The 23676-nt window shown below is 60.1% G+C and overlaps 3 protein-coding genes across 4 annotated transcripts; 2 read left to right on the forward strand and 1 right to left on the reverse strand.

Annotated features, from left to right (window-relative positions):
- Positions 1-2136: 2136 nt before the first annotated feature.
- On the forward strand, positions 2137-3441 carry SOX12 (SRY-box transcription factor 12; the record flags this gene model as incomplete). Its single annotated transcript, XM_082490975.1, has 1 exon — positions 2137-3441. The coding sequence occupies one exon, from the start codon at positions 2137-2139 to the stop codon at positions 3025-3027; it is 891 nt and encodes a 296-aa protein (XP_082347101.1). The 3' UTR covers positions 3028-3441.
- A 4385-nt stretch (positions 3442-7826) lies between these two features.
- Positions 7827-9702, forward strand: NRSN2 (neurensin 2; the record flags this gene model as incomplete). Its single annotated transcript, XM_082490893.1, has 3 exons — positions 7827-7936; positions 9000-9181; positions 9319-9702. The coding sequence occupies exons 2-3, from the start codon at positions 9005-9007 to the stop codon at positions 9700-9702; spliced, it is 561 nt and encodes a 186-aa protein (XP_082347019.1). The 5' UTR covers positions 7827-7936; positions 9000-9004.
- A 4087-nt stretch (positions 9703-13789) lies between these two features.
- On the reverse strand, positions 13790-23175 carry TBC1D20 (TBC1 domain family member 20). 2 transcript variants are annotated; one of them, XM_082490969.1, is made up of 8 exons: positions 23061-23175; positions 20321-20506; positions 19055-19135; positions 17376-17562; positions 16496-16597; positions 15459-15600; positions 14598-14782; positions 13790-14452 (listed from the first exon to the last, which is right to left on the reverse strand). In XM_082490969.1, exons 1-8 carry the CDS (start codon positions 23101-23103, stop codon positions 14197-14199), a joined length of 1182 nt encoding a protein of 393 aa, XP_082347095.1. In that variant the 5' UTR covers positions 23104-23175; the 3' UTR covers positions 13790-14196. The 2 variants fall into 2 exon arrangements, with proteins under 2 accessions (XP_082347095.1, XP_082347094.1); XM_082490968.1 differs by having other exon boundaries at positions 19055-19138.
- Between the last annotated feature and the right edge of the window lie 501 nt (positions 23176-23676).

Consider the following 23676-nt stretch of genomic DNA (forward strand, 5'->3'; position numbering starts at 1 on the left):
AGCAAGCGGGAACGGAGGCCGGGCGGGGCCTGTGCTCACGGAGAGGGGCGGGGGTGGGGCGCCCCCTGCCGGCTCCGCCCCGGCGCCGCACAGCAGGAGCCCCGGGGGCAGAGGGGCGGGTTCCACCGGGCTGGGGTGTGGGCCGCGCCGCAAAGCCCTGCAGGACGGGCCCCGTGGGACGGGGACTTGGCTGCTTGCGGGGCGACTGGGAGCTGGGAGGGAGCAGAGCCCGCGGCGGCAGGGCGGGGCGAGGGCCCGGCCGACCGGGAGAGCCCGGAGCAAGGCGACTCCGGTGCACGACGCCGGTGGGCACGGAGGAGCCGCCTCAGGGCCCCGCCATGCTAACGGGAGGGAACGGGTGCGAAGCCTTGTGGGTTGGGGGAAACGGCGAGCAGGTGCGCGGAGCCAGGGTCATGCGGGAGCTGTGTGGCGGGCGCCCGGTGGCGGGCACGGTCTCCAGCCGCACCGGGCGGGAACAACTCGGGCAGGCGCCATGCTGCCAGGCCGCATGCGAGGCCCAGTGCGATGGGGGAGCCACGGTGGAGGGTTGTGCAGTGTTTCCCGGGCAGCGGGGCTTCCGGTGGGCCGTGGGCAGGGTCCAAAGGCTCCGGGTGGGCCGGCCCCGGGGTAGGCCGCAGTGCCCGGGATAGCCGCCGGTGGCGGCGCAGCCCCGGGCCCCCTGTTACCACAGCAACTGGCGGCGACGGCGCAGCCAATGGGGGCGCGCCTTGCGGCGGGCTCGCGCGCCCCGGCGGCAGCCAATGGGCGCGGCCCCTGGCGGGCAGCCCGCGGTCTCCGGGGTAACAGGGCCGCCGCCGCCGCGCCATTGGTGTCGCCCGCAGCCCCGCGGAGGGGGCGTGGCCAGGCCGGGAGGGGCGTGGTCTGGCTGGGCCGTGCCGCTCCACGCCGGGCCGCGGGGGGACAGGGCCCCACTAATGTCACCGTGGGGAGCGGCGTGGTCGCCCCGTGGGCAGCACGTTCCCCGCCAGGCGATCCCTGTCCCCGCCAGGAACTGAGCCCCGGGGAGACGCCTGTGGGGCGGGTTGGGGGGACGCGTCCACGAAGGCACCGGCCTTCCCACGCCGGGGCGAGGCGGGGACGGACGGGAGCTACAAGCCCCCAGCACGGGGACTGTCCCGGGCCAGGGCTTTGCCGGAGGCAGCAGGGAGACCCGTGCCCGGTCCGGGGTGCGGTTCTCAGGGGTCTGTAAGGGGCGTGGGAGGCTCCCGGGGGTGCCCACGTGCGGGTGCGGGGGGCACCGGGGTGCCCAGACCGGGGGAGCAGTGGGTACTGGCAGTAGTTGAAGCGTCCTCGGGTGGGTACCGGAGGTCACGGAGAGGTAAGGCCGTGCCCAGACCGGGGTACAGGGGCACTCGTGTGAAGGTACCGGGGTGCTGTGCTGCTCAGGTGGAGGCACCGGAAGCTACCGGGGTGCCGTGGCGGGTTTACCGGGGGGTACCGGGGCGTGTCGCCCTGCCATTCTCTCCAGCAACCCCTCTCCGGAGGGCTCCCATTGGCGGAGCCGGATATTCCCCCCCGCCCCGCGGCCAATGGGCCGGGGGGGGCGGTGCCTCCCATTGACAGAACCGGCGCGGCGGTGTTTACCGGGGGCGGGGCGGCGGCGGCTATAAGAGCGGCACCGGGGGGCGTGCGGCTCCCGGGCTGCCCGCACCGCCCCCGCGCACCCCCGACCCGCACTCGCCGCAGCGCCCCCGCACCGCACCCGACCGGAGCATCGGCCGACTCAACCCGGGAAGCGACCTCGGACCGGCGTGGAGCATCCTCGGACCGGCGTGGAGCATCCCCGGGCCGGTGCGGAGCTTCCCCCGAGCATCCCCAGACCGGACCGCTGCGGAGCATCCCCGAGCTCGAAGACCACCGGGCCGGCCGGGTGCCCCTCCCGAGCATCTCAGCGGCCGCCGCCCCGGCGGAGCCGCCCCCGCCGTGCGCCCCCGGGCCCCGGCGCGTCCCCCTGCGCCCCGCCCCGCCGCCGCCGCCCGCTCCGCACAATGGGGGCGGCGCGGCGCGGCGCGTAGCGGCGGGCGGGGAGGCGGCGGCGGGCGGGGAGGAAGAGGAGGAGGAGGAGGAGGAGGAGGAGGAGGCGGCGGCGGCGGCGGCGGGGTCCCAGTCCCCGGCATGGTGCAGCGTGGGACACGGGGCCGGGGCGCGGAGGCTCGGCGGGAGCCCTGCGCCCCGCTGCCCACCCGCGATGCCGAACCCGCCTGGTGCAAGACGCCGAGTGGGCACATCAAGCGGCCGATGAACGCCTTCATGGTGTGGTCGCAACACGAGCGTCGCAAGATCATGGACCAGTGGCCCGACATGCACAACGCTGAGATCTCCAAGCGCCTGGGCCGCCGCTGGCAGCTCCTCCACGACTCCGAGAAGATCCCCTTTGTCAAGGAGGCCGAGCGCCTGCGCCTCAAGCACATGGCCGACTACCCCGACTACAAGTATCGGCCTCGGAAAAAGGGCAAGGTGGGCGCTGGTGCGTCCCGCCCGCGGCTCCCAGTGAAGATCAAGCCCTCCGTGCTGGGCCGTGTCTCCGCCAGCCGCAGGCAGCCCACCAAACCACCTGACACCCTGCAGGAGCCCACGCCGGAGGTACCCGCTGAGGACTGCCCCACGGCACCCGGCACAGCCGCCTGGCACATGGCACCCACCGGGGAGAGCGGCCCCCAGGAGCCCCCTGCGCCCTCGAGCCCCGCTGCTGCCTGCCCCGAGCTGGGGAGGTCCCCGGAGAGTGGGTCCCCCTCTCCCATGTCAGCTGGGTCCCCTCCTTCCTCCTTCAGCTCCTCCGATGAGGAACTGGAGGAAGAGCTGCTGGGGGTCCTGCCTGGGCGGGCCCCTGCCAGTGCTGCCTGTGGTGCCCTGGACTGGTCCGTCTTCGACAAGGACCACGACCTCTTCCCGCGGGGAGGCTCCTCGCACTTCGAGTTCCCGGACTATTGCACGCCCGAGGTGACGGAGATGATAGCAGGGGACTGGCTCATGTCCAGCATCTCGGACTTGGTCTTTACCTACTGAGTCCCGCGCTCTGCAGGTAATGCTCTTTTTTTTTCCCACAATCAGGTCATATAAAAAAAAAAAAGAAAAAAAAACAAACAGAAAAAAAAAAAAGAATCAAAACCAGCTGTTTACATGCAGGAATCAGGTATTTTGCCTTGAAGCCGCTGGAAGGCAGAGCTCCCTGCTCACCCCATCCCCCCAGCACACACCCACTCTTCATCCGTTCGTCTGTCCGGTCCTCGCCTCGCGACCACGGGACGCGTGGCTGGCCGCTGCGGTTATTTGCCCGTGAAATGCAAGCGTCTAATTGGGTTTTCATTGTCAGTGCCCAGCCCCTTCCCCCTGTGGCTCCGGCCACCGTGGTGCTGCCGGCCATGGCTGCTCCTGGCTGCTCCCTTCCCCACTTGCCGCTGCCCCGTGTTCCCTCCTGCTCTCCAGGAGCATCCATGTCAGCCCCGGCTCTCAGTGCCCATACTGCTCTCCCCGTTCCTTGGGGAATGGCCGATTCCTTTTGCTTTTTGACTGCATTTAAAGCATGTCTTCAATTTGCTCCTCTTCCTTGTTGCAGCCCTTGGGGAGGGATCCCCGGCTGCGCCACGTCCGGGGGCGACAGAGCCATGTGGAGCCCTCCCTGCTCGACACCATGTTTTGTGGGGTCCCTGGCTTTGGGGGTTTGGTGTCCCACGGGACTGGCTCTTTCCCCGCACTTTCCCTGTGGCGTGTGCTCCCCGCCGCTGACTTTGGGAAGAGCGAAGTTGCGCACACGTGATCCGCACGTGGCCGCGGGAGGCTGTGTTGTTCCTCTCGCCAGGCGGTTGTGCAGAGGCGGCTGTGCACCCTGAACCCCAGCGGGGACGAGCCCTTCCTGGAGCAGCCAACCCCCATTTTAGCCTTGGACCCAGTGCCCACATGCGACCTGCTCTGATCTGGCTGACCTTGGCTGGCGGAGCCGGGTCCCACCGTGCCCGGCTGCAGTGGGTGATGCTGCCGGGGTGGTGGGGACCGTGCTGGGTGGAGTGGCAGGGAAGGGATGCTGAAGGAAATCTGCCTTAAGCAACAACACAAACGGAGCCAAGTGCAGCGGCGGCTGATGCCGGTGGGCGCATGGTGTGTGGGCGATGCTCCGGCGCGGTGCTCCTCCATGCAGCGCCACGCCGTGCCTCGCTGCTGGCTGCGCCAAGAGCAGGGGCTTCCCAGCGGAGCGCTGCCAAGGAGCTTCCCGGCAGGGAAGGTCTTGCTGCAGCGGCTCCTCCAGCCAGGTTTTTCTTTGCTTTTCCTAATGGCTCCTTCCTGCAAGGAGCTGCCTCCTCCTGCTGCCGGGGAGCACGTGGCTGCAGCACTGGCTCAGCGGCCGCTACAGGCTGCGTTTGTGGGGCAGGGGCTGCGCTCAGGTATGGCTGTGCTGTGTGGGTTGCCGGCAGGGACCCCGGCCACCCCGAGCTGCCAGCCCTGGGGACGTGGCCGTGGCAGGGGCTTGCAGCACCCGGAGGAGCTGTACTGGGCTCGGCAGGGACCACTGCTTGAAGCAGCCACTGAAGTCCCCGATGCCTCCGATCCCCCAGGAGCTCTGGGTGTGTGGAAGCCCCTCTGACCCCTCCCAGGCAGTGGGGTTCTGGGGGCAGTGGGGAACCCGCTCCCCAGGGCTCTGCCTCCCTGTTTTAGGGTTGCTGGTTCCTCCGGTCACAGGCTGCCCTGTTACTGCCCGTTGCTGTGGGGCCAGATGGAGCCACCACCAGGGGAAGGGCATTCCCCCCCCCTCCAAAGTCCTGGCATCCCCCCAGGGTCGTTTGGAGTGGGGGACCTGCCTGGCCCTGCTGCCAGAGGTGCTGGTGGCCCTGTCTCGGCTGTGGGGACAGGTACTGCAGCGCAGGGAGAGGTGTGTCCCTGGGACCTTTGCAGGGATGCTCGGTGTCGCCCAGCCCAGTCCTGGGTGGCCTTGGGGGTCCCTCGAGGCGCCTCCCTGACGGCCAGCCATCAGCATTGTAGATGTGTCGGTGTGTAGCGGTAGCTGTGCGTGTGTATGTCGGCATTGCGTTAGCCGCGGTGTTTCAGTAGCCCCGGTGCGGGTGCCAGCCTGCGGAGGCAGGTGGGCATCACGCATCAGACACGTGTTCCCTGTATAGAGCGCGTCCCCGTCCCTGCACCCCCCCAGGCCATTCCCCACCAGACCCAAATAAGCCAAATAAGCGCCGAGCCAGCCGCAATGCCGGCAGCCTGCTCCTGCCTCGCCACCACCCTGGGGGGGGGCTCTGCCTTCCCAGCCCCGGGCAGCACCATGCCAGGAGCACCCCAAGCCCCCTCCCATGTGTGAGCCAGGTTTGGGGCTCCCGTAGGGTCCTGCAGCCCCGGGGCTCTCCAACGCACACAGATCTTGCTCAGCACCTTGGTGCCTTCTCGGGGTGCGCGGCTGCCCTGCGCTGTGGCCAGGAGCGCTGGGTAAAGGTGCCAAGGCTGCCAGCCACCCACCCTCCATCCCCGTCCATGGGGAAGCCAAAGCCCCCAGGTACTGGCAGGGCCTGAGGCCATGGTGAAGGTCTCGCATCATACCTGTGCTTTGCCAGTCCTGCAGCTCTTGGGGCTGCACCTCCTGTTCCCAGTGAGGACACGGGTGGCCTGGGGTCCTGGCGGTCCCCTGTGTGCCATGAGTCACCCGTGGGCCAGGGTGCTCCCTTCATGGACTGTCAGGCGAAAAGTTTCCTCAGGAGCAGGTTCTGGGTCAGCGCCAGAACCGGAGCCAGAGCCGGGGCCCCCCTTGCCCCGGCCACAAGCACAACACTATCCGCTTCGTCCCTGTCCCCCCTCCCTGCCCCGTCCCCCTCCTGCCCCCTTCTCGAGACTCGCTGGGTGTGTTTGTTGAGGGAGAACCGTTGTGGACAGTGGTGGATTTTTTGTGCCGTGTGGTTGTAGTGCTTAGAGACCCCCCCAGCGTGTGGCCCCCTCCCGCTGCGCCCCCCGCCTCCCCGCTGCCCGGTGCTGGCTGGCATGCGTGTGCGAGCGTGTGTGCGTGCGCGTGCGACATCCCGTCATCACTAGAGACAAAGCGAATAATAATAATAATAATAATAATAAATTAATAATAAAAATAAACCAAACCTCTCTCAGGAAGAAGCCGCCCCGGCGGTGGCCGAGCGGGCCGGGGGCCCCCGGAGCCGGTGGGGCCCCGGCGCAGCCTGCGGACGGGCGCCAGCGCTCGGGGTCACCTTTGTAGTGTCGTGTTAGTGAAGGGTTCCTGTATCTGTTGTCTTGGAGAAATAGGCTTTTAGCCGAGGGGCAGCCCCGGTCCCCGTCCCGTCCCGGGGGGGTGCGATGCGGCCAGCTCCGGCTCTGCGGGAGCTTGGCTAACGGTTATCCTGACTGTTGTGACTATGGAATAAAGTGTGTTGGTCTACTATCCATGGCTCTGGCTCCTCCTGTGCCGCCTTGTTCCTCCCAGGGGGTTTAGGGCACCTGGGGGGATATGGGGTCCCCAGGGAACATGGGGCTCCCAAGGGGATGTGGCATTCCCAGCAGCCGGCACTCACCTCCCAGGCGGGTCTGCTCCCACCCTGATCCACAGGCTCCCACCGTGGTCCACGGGCTGCTACCCTGACCCTCTGCTCCCACCCCAGCCCACAGGCTCCCACCCTGAGCCCTGGTTCCCGGGGGCTCCCACGCTGGCCCTCCCCTGGGGAGGGTTCACCCTCGTCAGCCAGAGCGGCCTGGATGTCCCCTGGGAACAGTGCCACACTGCTGGGGGGTGTGAGCATGTGTGTGTGCATCCCCCTGCACATGTGTAAGCACCAGCACGGTGTGCAGCGTGTGCCCCCCATGCATGTGTGTGCGGTGTGTGGATGCCCAGCGTGTGTGTGTGTGTGTGTGCACATGCGTGTCCGGTGCACGCGTGTGCTGTGCCTGCTCTGTGCACACACAGCCCCACGGCACCATCAGCTCCACCCGTGGGGGGATCAGCCCCGGTGGCTCCCCCCGACACAGCTCAGCCTGCGGGGAAAGGACCGGGGGGGGGGGGGGACGGGCACAACACATGACCGGGGCACTAATCCGGCCCTGCAGGAGGGCTCGGGGGGGCTACGGGGGGCACGCGCTGCTTGTGTCACTCCCCCCCCTGCCCCGCAGCTGTTGCCACGGCAACAAGGGGAGCCCAGAGCATCCCTGGGTACCACCGGCCCCTCCCGCGGCCCTGGTCCTGCACCCAGGGTGATGCTGGGGATCGGGCTGTCCCCGGGGGGATGGAGGTGTCCGGGGGGGGGTGGGGTGGGGGTGGCCGTGACCCTCCCAGCCCCATGGAAGCGCAGGGCTGCACCTGCTCTGGGACAGCACCCAATACCGCCCCGGGTCCTGGGGTGCCCTGGCTGCCATCCCAAAGCCGTGGGGACAGCGATGCCCTCCTGGCAGGGTGGTACAGCAGCCCCTGGCCACAGGACCCGGCTCCTGCCTGAGAATGCTGCCTGACTCAGCCGGGAATGGGGAGGCCTGTGGATCTGGCCCTGCCACAGTCCCATCTCACCAGCCATCGCTGCTGCCCTCCTGACCTTGCCATGGGCCAGCACCATGCAGGGCCAAGTGCCCCGTGCCCGGTGTCTGGCACTGCCCATGTAGGCACGTGCACACACCGCTGGCCTGGCTCTGAGTCACACACGGCGGCTGCACACAGTGTCTCACCAGCTCCGCAGGCAGCAGCGGCTCTCAGCCTCGCAGCAAGGACCCGCTCTGCCTGCTCCCCTCCACCCCAGCACGGCCCCCCCGCCCTCCTCACCCTGTGTCCCTGGGAGGGGGACGATGCCGGGACTGTGTTGAAGCTGGGGGGTGGCTGCCCACCTGTGGATGGTGCCGTGGGATCCCTCCCGGACACAGAGACAGAGGAGGAACCACCGTCAGTGACGGGACCAGGACGGAGAAGGATGTTCTAAGGCCTCTGCCCCCACCAGAGGTAAGTGGCGAGCAGGCAGGGCAGGGATATGGGCAGGTGTGAGCCTGTGTGGGGACATGGGGGATTGCAGGATGAGGGCAGCACAGGGGGAGCAGAGTGACGGGCATAAGGGCTGCACCAGGGTGGTCTCCAGCATGACCATCTTCCCCAAAACCTTGGCAGAACCAGGCTGGTCTGTCCCCCCCCCAGACCCCTGTATGCCAGAAGGGATGGAGGGATGAACATGTCCCCAGTCCCAGCTGGTCCCACAGGCAGCGTGTTCCCCTGGTGAGGCCTCTCCGGCGTAGGGCTTTGTTCAGTGCCGCGGCCGGCACCGAAAGGGTCCCGGTCCCCCCCCCACTCCGCCCTCCTCCAGGCTGACATTTCCACACGCATCTCGCCCCCCCCGCCCCGCACCCACCAGGCTGCGGGGCTGCCCTGCCGAAGGCTGAGCAGGCGGTTCCCATGGCAATGCCCCATCCCTGGGCAGGAGGCGGGGAGGGGACACGGTGGCCGCGTCCCCGCAGTGTGGTGGCCGTGTCCCAGTGTCCCCGCAAGCAAGCGGCCCCGCATCCCTCCCTGCCACCGCCCCTCCTTCCCCATCGATGGCGATTGGGTGGCTGCGGATGGCCTGATGTCGGGCCTGATCCTGCCAACACAGCTGCGGGTCCGTGGTGGGGCTGTGCTGGGTCTGGATCTGGCACAGGACGGGCAGGTCCCCACGGTGTGTGTGTGGGGGGGTTCCCTTCCTCCATGTGGATGCCCCACTGGGATGAGGGCAGCGATGCTCTTGGTCACCCTGAGTATGTGGCCTCATCCTCATCGCCCTGGCTGGATCCTGGAGGCCAAGACAGAGCCCTGCAGGGGTTGGAAGCTCTCGGGGTCCCTCTTGGTGCTTCCCAAAACAGGCAATGGCCCCTGCATGGGGGGTGCATTCAGGACTCGTGACCCATCCCCTGCCCTGCACCCTGGGGCAAGGGCAGGAGCTGGCTCAGCCCCACGGGTGCTATGGCTGCGGGAGAGGGCTGGCTGTGGGTCCTGTCACCCCCTCCATGGCCCATCATGGCCCCCCTGTGCTCCCCAGGCCTGATGCCCATCCACGAGCCAGACTGCGGCTGCGGCCGTGGGCCCAGCGTGGCGCAGGGGAAGTGGTACGGGGTCCGCTCCTACCTCCATCTCTTCTATGAGGACTGCACTGGGGCCAGCCCTGACAGGGACAGGGATGGGTCCTCGACACACGGAGCCTGGACCCCCCTTATCTGGAAGGTAAGAGACCCCAAACCCCCTGCTTCCCCCAGAAATACACCCCCCTGCCTGCATCTTGCATGGGGTGCATCCCGCCATGGCATTTGGGGGCCCAGGGATGCTGGTGCTGACCTCGAGCCCTGTACCCCTGTCCCCAGGTTAGCGTCTCCACAGGCATCCTGTTCCTGCTTGTGGGTGCTGCTGCGCTGGCCGCTGGGTCCCTGGTGCCCCCAAAGCTGGAGGGGATTGGAGAGGAGGAGTTCATGGTGCTGGACATGCAGGCGGTGCAGTACAACCATGTGCTGGGGACATGCCGGCTGGTGGGCATGGCACTGTGTGTGGCAGCTGGGGCGCTGGGTGCCATTGGGCTTCTCTCCTGCGCACTGGCCCTGCGCCGCCCCCAAGAAGAGGAACAGCAGCTCTCGCCTATCCTGCGTGGCAGTCCCCCACCATGGCCCCCCACCACCTTCGCCCAGGTGGGGACAGCGGTGCCCTTTGGCATCTCCCGTGTCCACGGCGTCCAGCCCCGGTGGGACACCTGAGGCTGGGGAGGTGATGGGTGATACCCAGCATAGGGCCAAGCTGTGCTTCACCCTGGGAGCTGGCTGGATCACCTGGACCTGCTTTGTGGTGAGCACTGCGGAGCATCTGGCTCAGTCCCAGCATGGCCACCGCATCTTGTTGTCCCCCTGCCCTGCAGCTCCTGCAGCCCCGCTTCTACAGCTGCTGCCACTGCCACCACTCAGTAAAGACGCTGAGGGATCCCTTCGCTGGTGGCTCAGTGGCTGTTGCTATGTCTGTGTCAGAAACACTGCGACTGCCATGTTTTGTGTGGTGGCCATTGCCAGCCCCTGCTGTCAGCAGCACCTCATTCAATCCAGTGCATAATCGGATTAGAACCTGGCAATGAAACCATTTGGGCCCAGTTTCCCTGTTGGAGGCTGCCGAGGCCATTGCTGGTGGCTGAGCACGGTGGTGGGCACCCAGGGGGCATGAGGTATGGGGGCACACGCAGGCTACATGGAGCCATGTGCCCTCTCCTGCCAGCCCAGTGCAGCCCTGTGCACCACCTGCCTTGGCCACCATCTCAGCTCCCCTGGGATGCCCCTGCACCCCGGGGTGCTGCTGTGTCTTGCTGCACCACTGGGCCACACTTGGGGACCAGCATCACTCTGGAAGCAGAGACCACTTGGAGCCATCCCTGCCACTCACGCAGCTGGGACCTTTCATCACCAGGGCAGGGGCAGCCATCCTCTCGACTGGGGACAGGGAACAGAAGAAGGGCCCATCTCAGGGCAGGGAAGGGAAGCGAGCCGGGCCAGGCCGGGATTTACAGTTGGGCTCACAGCAGCATCAGCCACAGCAGGGAGAGACAGGACAGGATGAGAGCGGGCAGCCGCAAAGCCCAGTCTGGATCCAGCCTGAAGGAAACGTCTGGAGGAGACTGAGAACAGCCCTGAGCCACTGAGACCGAAGCCCCTGCGCCCCCAGCTCTGTGTGCTGTCCCTCTGTGCGGTGACCCCGGACTGCTGCCTCTGGCAGGTTGGTCCGTATGTCCTGATGGAGCCATGCAAGGCTCCACTGAACTTGGAGGTGCTGGTCAGCAGGAGAGGAAGAGGAAGGCCAAGAGCGGAGGTGCCCAGCAGTGCAGCTGGTGGCTGTGGTGGGATGCAGCCGCCTGGACTGGGACACCGCTGGTGTGGGGGCGTTGAACACAGCCATGGACCCCACCCTCAGCACAGTGCCTGGTGCCGAGCTGTGCCAAGCCGGCCCAGCCTGCACAAGCCCAGCGTGCCAGGCTGCACCCACACTACACCACCTGGGAGGGACCTGGGTATTTGCACACACCACCATTTCCCTGTTTTCGCTCTTTAGGGGTAAATAAAAGATGTGTGACATTTCCCTGTGGGCTGTTCTCTCTGCAGAGTCCCAAATGGACTGCAACTGCCCAGGGTGAGGGCTGGCCATGCCTCTGTGCCAGCAGGTGAAGGACTCTGATGGGTGGTTTAACCCCTCAGTTGGTGTTGGACTCGCTGTCCAAGCTCTGGGCAGGGCACATTCCCCGGCAGCATGCAGGAGCTGGGTGTCATGTTATCACAATAATGCTGCAAGGAATGGCGCAGTGCTGGGTCTCTGGGCTTCGTTTGGCTGTAAAACCTCAGCCCTGCCCACCCTCCGCCCCACTGATGCCCCAGCAGCCCCCCACACCCTGCAGGCCTCTGCCTGTGTGTTCCTCCCAAAGGGCTTTGAGAAAATCACTCCCAGAGAGGAAGCTACAGGAAACTATAAATAGCCCTGGCCTGATCTGGTAAACACAAACGCCAGCCTCATGCTACCGAGCAAAGCCCGTTCCCAGCCCAGGGAAAGCGGCTGCATCAACACGGCTCAGCAGAGCGTGCCCGGGCGCTGGAGGCTGCACAGGGGAAGCGGTGACAGCCGGGCCTCCGCCGATGGGCACTGTGCCCTGGTTGTGCCCAGGCTCTCCTCCCGCAGCCAGGCACCCGCCCCCAGGGTGCAAAAAGGGCCGGGAGGTCAGGCTATTTACAGCCCCGCTCTGCCCACCGTGCTGCTGATGGCAGGGGGGACACCATGGGGAGCCGACAGCACGTGCAAGTCCTGGCATTTAACCAAAGGCAGGCAGATGGAAGGAGAAGAGCAATTGGGGTATGCAAGTGCCATTTGGCTCCGCTCCTGCTCATCTTCCCACGGGGCTGCTGGGCACGAGGCCACGCGGGTCAGTGACTCGGCCTGGCTGCTGCGGGGATGTGCCAGCGCCAGGCTGTGGGGTGCCACAAGACCAGATCTGCCATCCCCAGTTCCACGCCATGGCCTCTGCTGGCACAGGGGGAGGGAAAGAAGCGTGTTAAGTAACTGTTTATTTTACAGTTATAGGGTTTGTACAAATCTGCATTTACATGGGTATGTATAAGTCTTTGTACAGAGTAACTGAAGCACCCGCAGCAACTGTCTTCTCCCAGGCCCTTCCTCCCCCCAGGACAACGCAATAACTAAAGTGCATCATGGCCAGAGAGTTGGGGGAATCACAGGGGCTCCCCCAGGGCTGGGGGGTGGTGCTCCAGCCATCCCATCCTTCAGGCAGTGGGGGAGTGTACAGAGGGGTCCCCAGGACCTCCAGCAGCAGCCCCAGGTCACAGCCCACAGCCACCACAGACTCTCCTGCACCACAAGTTTCTAAAGTGCTAAGTCCCCCCGCCCTCCATCCCATGTTGCTGCTGCCCCAGGGAGGTGCTAAGGGCCCAGAAACTGCCTCTCTCTTCAACCATGCTGGAAGAGGAGACCTGTGAGCAGTCCCTGGCTCTCACCAGTGGTGTGGAAAGCCCTGATGTGAGCCAGCCACTGGCACCAGCTAGCGGCAGAGGAACAGGTCTCCCTGCCCTGCCTCTGCGAGAGCAGATTCACACACTCCGCCTTCCAGCCTGCAGAGGCAAAGGAAACTCCTCTGCTCAGAGCTTTATAGAAACACGGGTCGGGTGTGATGACTGCCTGCATGTCCCCCAGCCAGCGCAGCGGTCAGAAAGGCATGGCTCCTCTGAGACCTAGGGCCCACGGGGCAACCTAGAACCTACCCGAGAGGCAGTTAAGAACTGACAGACAGGAGTTTGGGACAGGAGGGGGCTGAGCTTTGCAGGGCACAAGTTTTCTTCTCTATCCCAAAATCCATAACTCTTCAACCAACACCTAATTTTCAGGTGTGCAGCCCCTGGGCATGGCACAGATGGCTTTGGGCACAACACAGCAACAGCGGGGGAGCTGGGTGGGGGCTGTAAGGGACAGGTAAGGGCACTTGCGGGAGGTTTAGCAGCTCAGGGGAGAGGTAGAGGCATATAGTGTCTATTGGCTTTGTCTCAGTGGGACACCGAGTTGTCTAAAAGGATTCGCTGCTTAGCTTGGAGGGCAGGGAACACTAGGACTGTTAATGGGACTGGGTGGGGAAATGGGAGCTATGCAGGGGTTGGTGGTGGCCTTTCTGGGAAAATCCTTCACTTGCATTATTCCGAGGGTTGACACTGAAGCCTGGTTGGCTCATGGGGGAGATTTAAGACAGACTTCCTACCACAATGACTGCTTTAGAGTCTGCTTCTAGAGCTGTAGAAGTCTGCAACGGATGTTTCTGGTGCCACTAACTCTTGTGGTGACGCAATCTGGCACATGACAGCACATACCTCCGGCAGGGTGAACGACACTTGTCTCTCACCTCACTGACCCAAGATACGATCGCGCAACTGCCAGGGAAGGAACCCCAGCGACCAAGAGCTAAGCTCCCTCTGGCAGTCCCACAGGTCTGCTCTTGTCCCCTGCCCTTCTCTCCTGTAAACAGATCAGGCTGCAAGGATGAGGAAGCAAAAGGAGCCAGGGAGTGTTACATGCTGGAGACAACCTCATGGCAGGGTGCTGGCAGGGGTTTGTGAAAGGTCTAGCTCTACTCAGAGGTTGCCTATAGGAAAGGGAAGTGTCGGACCACCGGTGAAGCTGAAAGCAGACAGCAGGGTGTGCTGGCAGCCTGCAGACAGGAGTGATGCAGAGCCAGAGGACTCACCCGCTCCTCAGGAGTGTAGCAGCCCCTTGCCGCCTCCCCCCCACCCCCGCACACCCAGGCCAAAACCTGCTATGATGCTCTCCTCCAGGTGAGGATTTGCCCTCACTCACACTAATTATCCTCAACAGAGAACAAGGTATCATTTCAGCATAGCACAAGCATGGCTCTCCACTCATACAGTCACCTGTGCGCAGCCTGAGGAGCCCGACTCGTCTGTACCTCCAGTTCCTCACACGATGGTGGCCCATTTGCTCCCCCCTGCATGGGGAGGAGAGAACAAGGTGAGTGTCGGTGTGGGAAACAATCCTGCTGGGCTGGTTCCCATCAGTCTCTGTTGCAAAGGCCAAAGGCGTCACAGGACGCAACAAGAATAAAAAATAATCTTCAGAGAGATTGTTTCTGGACATGTCCTTTCATCAGAAATCACCCCTTCCCGCCAGGGAAGGACATGGTGACAGGGCAGACCTTTCCTCCAGCCTCAGGGAAAAATCTGCAGTTCAAACTTGGGTGCCCATTCCAGCGCGCTCTTCACCACGGCCAGGGCAGCTGCTCCCAGCGCGACCGTCAGCCCCATCACTGCCAGCTTGACAAAGCGGTTGGTCCTTGGCTTTGTCAAGATGGATTTTGTCCGCTCCTCCCCTCGGAACCGCTCCCTGAAGCGCTGCCTCAACACAGTGTCTGGTCTCTGCTGCACTGATGCCAACTCAAAGTCCTTAAAAGTGGAAGCCGCAGTTCTGCAAGAGTAGAAACTGGTCAAGGTGTGTCCCCGGCTCGCCTTTGGGATCAGCCTCCTGCCAGGGAGGAAGACCTTCACAAGGAAGCAAGATCCGGCAAGGGGGTGTACAGAACAAGTGGGCACACGGGCTGCCCTGCACTCACCGTTCAGCCTGCTGCTGAGCTGCCTCCCTGGCAAGTTCAGATGGTGGGAATTGGACAAAAAGGTCCCCAGCTCTGCTGATCAGAGTCTCGTAAGGAAGGTCCTGTGGAATCTGGGACAGGAGGTGGTGAACAGATGCCATGTCACACTCGCACTCCAGAACTTCCTGCTCCCGGTACAACACAATCTGCAGAGAGGAGAAAGAGCACTGAGGACAGCCAGGGAAGCAGCGATGACTCCTTGTCACTCGCTGGCACTCACTTCAGAGCCGGAAGAGAAAAACATTTTGCTTCCCGCTGAAGGACCTGCCCATCCTCAAGGGGACGCACTGCAGTGAAGCACTCCCCGTCTGGGAAGAGAAAAGCCAAACCCTTCCCAAGACTCTGAGACTGTAGAAAGCACCTTCCTGGTTAGTTATGTCTGTCTTCTGAGCAGACCGTGCTACTGGCAGGTCAGAGACACAGGCAAAACCTCAGTAGGGCTTCACTCTGCAGCTTGCCCTCAAACAGACATTTGTTTTGACCCCCCCCATAGGAGAAAGGGCGCATAGAAGCACAGCGCAGGGCTGCCCCCAGCCAGACAGGCTCCCCAGGACCTGAGCAAGTGCCAAGCAGCAGGACCAGCACATAAAATCAAAGAAAAACACCAGGTCACACTGCCTCCACTGGAACACCCTGAAGATCTGCACACCCCTAAGCTGTCCTCCTGAGCAATCCTGGATCCCAGGACCACCAGCCTCAGGGTCCTGTGCAGAGTGGGGATAGCAGCAGCACTGGGTTTGCCAGCCCCCCCTCTGCAGCCCCAAACTACTGCCACCTTACAATGGTTCAGTTAATCCCAACACCACTCTGGCTAATACCTACCACAGCAGCAAAATAAATGGGCATCAGCGGATGGCAAGCCAGGAAGAAGTCATATAATCGCACAACATGCTTGAAGTCAGACAAAACGTGCCCGAACCAGGTGATCAGCCAGCTGAGAGCAAAGATGGTTCCCACCTCCGCACTGCACAGAGAGAAAGTACTGTTAGGTCTGCTGCTGCCAGCAGCTTGGAAACAGCATCGAAATGCTCCCGGGCAATTGCTGCACCACACGGCCATGCCTGGGAGGGCACACAGACCCAGCTATAGGCAGAGCATTCAGAGCTCAGTCCAGATACATGAACTCTGCTACAACCCCAAGGCAAAATACTACTAGTCTCGCATCCATTAGGGTCCATAGTAGAGGTCCAAATGGCCTGCTTTCAGCAGAACCTGAATGTATGATGTACCACATCACTGGCACACTGACCTGAGGATACCTGAAGTTTTGCAGCACGTTCAACTTTTCAGATTTCTTTCCACCCTAAAGTCTTACTAACTTCTGGGAGTTTGCAATCAAGCTTGGTACCTAAAGACACTATGGCCGTGAAACGGAACAGACATGCTTGCCCAGAAAAGGACTCTGGACTGAACCTTCCTACTCATCTTCCTGCTTCTGCTTTATTCTGCCCGGACTACACTTCTGTGTTCCTACTTCACAAACTGCGAATTATCCCCAGAACTAGCAGCAAACTACAGCAAGGCAACAGCAGCCACAAAACTAGGCATGTGAAGCAGTCGTGGCAGCTTTGCATGACACCACCTGCATTCCCCTAGCCTTTCCAATATGGACTGAAGACCATTGGGATGAAGATGAAACCATTTAGAACCCTTCAAGACAGGCAGCGTAGGTTTGGGTCGGCTCGGAAGCAGAGTACTACATGGCTTTGGACTACTGTCACCATTAGCTGTGGGCTGTGTTGACTCACTCTGAAAAAGCCACCGTGGTGCTGGGGATGTGCTGATGCAAACGGCCCCATGAACAGTAACATGAAACTGGCATGGGAGAGCTATGAGACTCCGAGGGAACATCTGCGTACCTCTGCATGAAGTCATGCACCTCAGGGTTCACCTGGTCTATGATGGGCATCAGGTAATTTAAAATGTGCTTGGTATTATCCATCGTTGGGTCCATAAAATCCCTGAGGAAAGATTTAAAAGAAGCTCTGTCAAGCAATCACATCAGTAAGTTCTTCCTCCAGGGAGGCAACCAAGAGGTAAACATACATACTTGCAATAAACAGCTTTGCTGGCAGGGTGGCCCCCAGCCCTAAAGAATTCTCTCTATTTGGGACAGCCCCCTTCCTACCTTTCTGGGACACATGGGGCTGATCTGCACAGAAAACCAGATCCAGACAATCACGCTGGTGTCAGCAGCCTGTGCATGAACCGTAAAGCCTTTCCAGTACCCAAAACCTAAGTCCCCATCTGCAGAGAGGAGGGAGAATCCCTCTAAACCACTCCCCAGCTGAAGGCTTGTTCTCATTTCAGTGCACAAACAGGGAAGTCATTTGACTTGGGGCTCAGGACACTGGCGGTACAGACCACACTGCCCAGGGCTATATAAGGCTAAGTGGGAGGCACAGTGTTGAGCCAGCCCCCAGGAGCTGCAGAGGCCCTGACAGCAGAGATGGCCACAGAACTATGAATAATGCATGTACGTTGGCTTTTTCAACTTCAAGAGATGCTACAAATTAACTGACAGCCTTCAATTATCCCTTCTGCAGAGCACAACTCACTACAAAGTCGGGTGCTATTGCACGGTCACACTGCTCTCACAGCACCCCTCTGGGTATGGACATGACAGACCCAGCCTTAACTCAAAGCTCTGTCTTCTCGGCCAGACCCATCTGCACAGGTGTCCCCAGGGCTTGAGGACATGCAGGCAGCTCCTCCATTCCAGTCGAGCCCGCTGAGTACCTGAGATGATGCGTGGAGAGCTTTTCCACCAGAGCTGTGGCCAGTCTGTCCCCCACCACCAGAAGGAAGGTGACCACGATGTCATGGTAGCCCTGATAGTAGTGCAGCTGGGGGTTGCGCTTGAGGACGTGGAGGATAATATCGATGAGCTCCTCCTGCAAGCCTTCCCTCTGGTCATCCGGCATCCCTGTGGGGACAGCACCAGGTGTCGGTGGGAGAGGCTGTGTCACCTACCAGTGCCTGCTGCAGGAGCAAGCACAGCTGTCGTACGCAAGGAGAGGACCTGTGCATTTACCAACCTGCCTGATCCCAAAGGACATGATGCAAAGGGGAGGGAGGTAAAACTAGCAGAAAAAAATATCCCAAGTCCTAATCCTGTCCCCCAAAACTCTGATGGCCCAGGAGAAGCCAGCCAGTTGTTAGACTGTTTAATCTTCAGAGCTGCAGTGCCCTTACTTGAGAGGAAGTCACCGTGGAGGATGGGAGTAGCGTTTACTGAGGTTTGTACAGTGCTGTGAAGAGTGAATTACACTGCACATCCAGCACTGCTAAGGACATTTTAAACATTTTTAATTTCCCAGGGGTTCTGGAAAAAAATTAAACAGGATCCATTTTCACAGAAACTGCGCCAACTGCATCAGATTGCGAGGCCACCATTGCCACAACTTTATATTGGTCCCCTGCTAACAACATGTGCTTAGGGACAGGATGTCACAGGAAAAACATTGTTCCTGCCATGCACAGCTGCAGCCAGTTTCTGGCAGTCCTTGTCAACAGATAAAATGCCCAAAGGCCAAGTAGAAAGTCCCAGTGGAGATCCTGCAATGACAAAGTTCTCCTTTTCCCCTGCTTCACTAATGTGTCTAAAAATAGGCAGGAGGCTGCCATTCAAGGGCGAAAAAACCCATGCTAGCAGACCCTTCAGGAATCAGGCTTGCACACAGTATCCACACTCAAAAGAGAATCAGAGTGAATCAACTGTTTATACAAAATAAAAGCAGCAGAAGCGGGAAGCAGATTCTGGCCAGAAATAACGACTGCTCTGCAGAGTTAGATAGCTGCTGGATTAAATGTTTTATAAATAGCACAACAAGGCACCAGCCACCCATCAGAACAAAACAACTGCAGAAACATTTTGCTTCTAAAGGTTCACAGTCCTCTTAAATTTGGTGCACGAACCTGATTTTGAGACTGTTTTACACCAGAATTTGTTCTAACCACTAAAAAAAACTGTCTGCCATGCCCCTGAGCTAGACCATGGTCTAAAATAAACTGAAGCAAATGGTACATTTCTCAAGCACTCCATCTATCCTAATCTCACCCTGTTCACAACAGGTGAGAGGCAGGCAGGATCTGGGTCTCTCCGTGATGCAACTGTTTGATGGTACCAGCCTGCTGGCAGAGGGACTCAGGAGGGCTGGGGGGAAGAGTAACCTTGGAAGAGCCACACCAAAAACCAGCTGTAGCACAGGCAGCTGAAGGAAACTGATAACCACAGAATGGCTTCACTGAATGAAGAAGCAGCTGTAAGCTTACAAGGAAAAGGCTTTCTGGAATTCAGGCTCTTGGAGCAACAGAGCATCACCTACTGCACCCCCCTGTGTAAGGTCTGAGCGAGGAGCAGCCCCATGGCACAGACATTCCCCCGGCAGAGTGGGAAGATAAGAATCCCCTCTCACCTGGTGGGAAACGGCGCAGGGATCGTCGCACATCCAGTAACACTTGCTGGTAATCTTTATTGTCCTCTCGCAGCTCCTTTCCTGCTAAGAAAAAGAGGAATATGATTAACACCGAGTAGTGCGAAGGTACTGGGAAGAGAGCTGGGTGAAACCGTGCTGAAGGCAGGAGGATGAGGTTGCACACACAGACACGCTACCCCATTGTACGTCATGTGCCAGCCCTGCCCTAGTGACACTAATGGCACTTCAGTGTGAGGAAACGAGACTGATTTCTTCAAGCAACATACATTAAAATGCTTAAACTGACACAACTCCCAGCATTCCTGGAAACATCTTTGCTCCACGATCTTGCTGTGCAATTCAAAGCATACTCAGCAGCAGCAAGGCATGATATGCTGTGGAGACCACAAAGAGTAGTTTATTAAATAGAAATAATTCAGAAGAAAACCCCACCCATGGGTAGCTAAGATGGTTAAAACAGAAGAGAAAAGAATTCGCTGGCACACTGAACTATCTATGTGATCATGTGAAATTAAGCATTGTCTTCCAGCAGCTCTGATCACCTAACACAATCCAGCTCTTGACTGACATGGCGGGATGCACACTTCTGAATGGCCACAGGTTCAGGAACAACAACATCTGTCTTTGGGACAATGACTGTAAAAGCTACAAGACTTGGAGCTTCAGCATTGCTCAAGTTTAAAAATCATGCGGGTACCTCATCAGGAAGGTAATTTCCTCCACTTCTGCTTTGACCAAACACCACATGTGCTTCGTGCAACAAACTGCTTCATCTACACCTGGAAGGGACACCTCAGAAGAATTTTGGCCAAGCCAGGGCTCAGCACAGCCACCTCTCCATGGGAGCAATAAAAATTAAGTTTGATACTTTCTGCTGCAGGTGAACTTCTACATGCCAGCTAACTGCTCAGGGCCACACCAACTGCATCCAAAGAGAACTAATTTCCATCACTGTCACTAAAGATAACACCCTCACAGCACAATGTAAATGTTGTTTTTAGGAAGCTGTGTATTTCCAAAACTGCCATTTACATACAACATAGCATGTGAAGCTACGGCATTCATGCTGCAGCACAAGTCCCCTTCGCACACAAGCTTGGTGGGAAATGCACCAGTGTACACAGGGAAAAGGTAGGTCAAAAGCGCATGCTTCAAGCTCTGCTATCCTTCCTCTAGCGTGCACAGAGATCACCGAGCCATTCTTCCAAAGCACCTGAGCCCAGGTGAGCCCAGGCTGTTTCGTACCTGGAAGAGGGGGCAGGTCATCCGTGTTAACACTTAGCAGCTTCGGCCACACTTTGCAACGAATCTCATCCGTCAAGAGCCCCCCCTCACTGATTGCCATCCGTCTGAGTGCAGCCACGTCGATAGGGTCGCTGTTCAGAGCCTGATAAATTTCTGCCACTTTTCTTTTCTTCTTAGAATCAAAGTCTGTAAGAAGACCACAAAGAGGCAAGCTGATACACGATGCCAGCATATGGGGGGCAGCAACTCAAATCAGGGAGGGCAAAACCCACTCATGCGATGTCACACACACAACAAGGGAGATGACAGGGGACAGTTGGCACATGTCCAGCCAGGACAGGCTAGGGATGACCCCAGTGGGTGACCCACCAGCTGACTGTCCCTATCTCCACAGGCTCAGCATCGTGGGCACCTCATGGCACACAGGGCACCTCCACCACTTCCCTATCAACCCTGCTGGTCCCACCCTGGGAGACAACCGCTGCTCCTCCTGACACGGGAGCTGCCACCACCACCTGAACGGATCCCTCGCCCTTGGCTTCCATACTCCCCAACAGATCACTGCTCCATTCAGGACTATGACGGTCGTGCAAAGCCGTCCTGCAACTGTTTGCTCTCTGACGCAGCTGTCAGCTCAGGTGTCAAGTGTTTCCAAAGACCAGGACTTCGTGTTCCTACCAACTCCCAGCTAGGCAGTGGCTCCTGGATGCAACTGTCCTAGGGAGAAGTGTGAGCATTTCCACTGGCAGGAACAGTCACATGAAAGGGCACAATTATACCAGAGTTAACAAATCACAAGCATATCAATGTCTCTCCTAACAAATACAAACTGATCAGCTATTAGTATATGCACAGGTTAGGCAATATTAAACAAATACCACTGTTTTGTGGAGCACATGAACTTGGGGGAAGGCAGGGAAGGAAACAATGCACAAAGCACACAGTGCTCTTGATTCAGATAGGTTAACTGCACTTACAGGACACGAGAGCGCTTCCCGGGGAGCTGAGAAGGGACACTATTTCACACTGCATCATGGCATTTATCACTGCTGCCTCATGCAAGGAAGAAGAGAGGCAGCTGAGAGCCACCTGATATCCCACATTAGGATTTTCCACTAATGAGGCTTTGCTGAGCATCCGTGTGGCTAGAGCGCAGGATGAGGCCACAAACGCTGCCTTTACCTAAAGGCTTTGCCGACAGATACAACTGCTCTTGGGATCCAAGCAGGATTCACTTGATAAGCGACGTGTCCAAATAGGATTTGAGGTGGGAGGAATTAAAAGGATCCTGATAGAGAAACAGCTGTTTCTCAATGCCGCACCCTCTCGGCAGAAACTCAGGGAGCGCACTGCTCTGCCCACGTGGCACCTCCAGTGTTTTGGCACTGCCCTGGCCCCCTCCCTGCTCCTGGGGAGCTGCATGTGAGTGCCTGGCTGGAAGCACCGTTTTCTGCAGCATCTCAATGGGAGACGGCAGGATGGCAGTCTGCTCACACACAGACGCTAAGTAGGTCAAGTGGTGGATGCTGTCCCTTCTCAAAGTACTCTTTTCAAACACTTTTGGGATGAAAACAAGCTGTAACAGCTTACGACAGATCTCCAACTCCCCTCTGCACAGCAAGTTCCTGGTAATGTTAAAGCTGCTAATGCTCACCCAGTGACCACAATTTCCTTTTATTTCATTTCCCGCCCCTTGTGCAAGCAAAGTTATTTGCACAGGAACAGAAACCAGCTCCGCTCAGCTGGCGGTTCCCTATCGCCTGCAAAACGCAGATACTGCCACATACCGAAGCCTCAGGAAGCAGACGACAAAGCCTATGGAAGAAGGCACTCCCGTTCACACACAAAGAACTTAAGGAGTAGTACGAAGAAAGGAGCACATATTGCAGGCTCCTCTTCTAAGATTTACTGGCAAATACCCCAATATTTACACTGTTCAAATGTACAGCAGACAATAGCTTCAAGTATTAAACAAAATCTACTTTCAAAACCACAAAACGTTCACTCACAGCATCAGTCATACTTTGAAGGAAAGAAAGAAAAACAAGCTCAGAGTGTGGGGGCTTACCACACCGTAACTCAAACTGTACCATCGTGAAAGGTCCACCTGACCAGCCTCAAGTGGATTTTTATTTACTTCCACGGCTAAAAACAGCACCTGGAACAGTTCTCACTGACGAGCACCCGAGCACAGCACCCGCCTGCATGCGGAGAATACAGACTATCTCCGATGGGCCGAAGAGATGACCGCCCGCATGGCAGTGCAGTTCTACAGAGGGAAGCAGCCTTATGTTCCCAACGGATGAAACTACATGCAAACACCGGGCACCGGCACTTGCACAACGCTTGGCAAGGCCGGGCCAGCCCCGGCGCTGCTGCAGAGCCCCCTCGGCTACTGCCGTGACGGGCAGCCTAGAAAAGAGAAGCCCCGAGAGTGCAAGGGCCTGGCCTCGAGTCAGGCAGCGGCCAAACCGCAGCCCCGGCTGCTCTCCGCGGCCTGGCGGGGCAGCCCACTCCCGCGCCGAGGGACGGTGACAGGCCGGCGGGGGATTGGGCCCCAGCCGAGAGTTCGGGCCGCCGGGACGCCCCGGGCCGGCCCCCGCCGGGGCGGCTCGGAGCGCAGCGCCGAACCCCGCCCCGCCGCTAGGGGGCGCCGCCGCACCCGCAGGGGGCGCTCCAGCCCCCACCCGCCTCAGAGAAATCGGTGCCCCCCGCCCGCCAGGCCCGGCCCAGCCCGTACCGTGGCCGCCGACACCGTTGCGCGGCGGGCTCCGCCGGGCCATGTTCCCGGGCGCTGCGGCGCATACCGAGCCGGAGACCGGACCGGGCCGGGCTGGGGCTCCGCGCTCCCCGCGCCCTCCGGTCCCGTCCCGCCCCCGCCCCCGCCCCCGCCCCCGCCCGCTCCCTCCGCCCCTCCACCGCCGGCGCGCGGGCGGCACGTCACGTCGCCCCAGTGCGCAGACGCAGCGGCCTGAGAAGGATCACGTGGGCGGAAGGGGCGCGGCGCGGCTGCGCATGCGCAGAGGGGAGCGCGCCTCACGTGTTGCCACCCGCTGCGCTGGGACCTTCTCTTTAAGGTTTTTATTAAAATAACAGAGAAGGACGCGGTGAAATGTCCCGTGTAGCTCACAGCCGAGTGCGAACAACCACAAGGTGTATTTTTGTCATACTGGGTGCTTTTATGTTACAGCACATCGAGGTAAGAGTGAACACAGTCCCACTTTCACATCCTTCTGGGATAGAAAAGTACAACGTGCTTCCCCTGCATGAAGGCCTGGAGGAGAAAGTGAATCTGGTGTGCGTGAAAACCGTCCTCTTCCATGGCAGTATTCCTCAAAGGGGGCAGTATTGAGCAT

The sequence above is a fragment of the Vanellus vanellus genome, assembly GCF_965231255.1.
Source record: "Vanellus vanellus genome assembly, chromosome: 15".
NCBI lineage: Eukaryota > Metazoa > Chordata > Aves > Charadriiformes > Charadriidae > Vanellus > Vanellus vanellus.

Bases quoted from the DNA above. Each gene is read 5' to 3' on its own strand.
- TBC1D20 (XM_082490968.1), bottom strand. From the start codon at position 23,103: ATGGCCCGGCGGAGCCCGCCGCGCAACGGTGTCGGCGGCCACG. The intron at 17,563-19,054 runs GTGAGAGGGGAT...CTGTCCCCACAG, and splicing joins CCTGCGCCGTTTCCCACCAG to GGATGCCGGATGACCAGAGG. The intron at 14,453-14,597 runs GTGAGTGCAGGG...CTACTCTTGCAG, and splicing joins GCTCAGCAGCAGGCTGAACG to AACTGCGGCTTCCACTTTTA.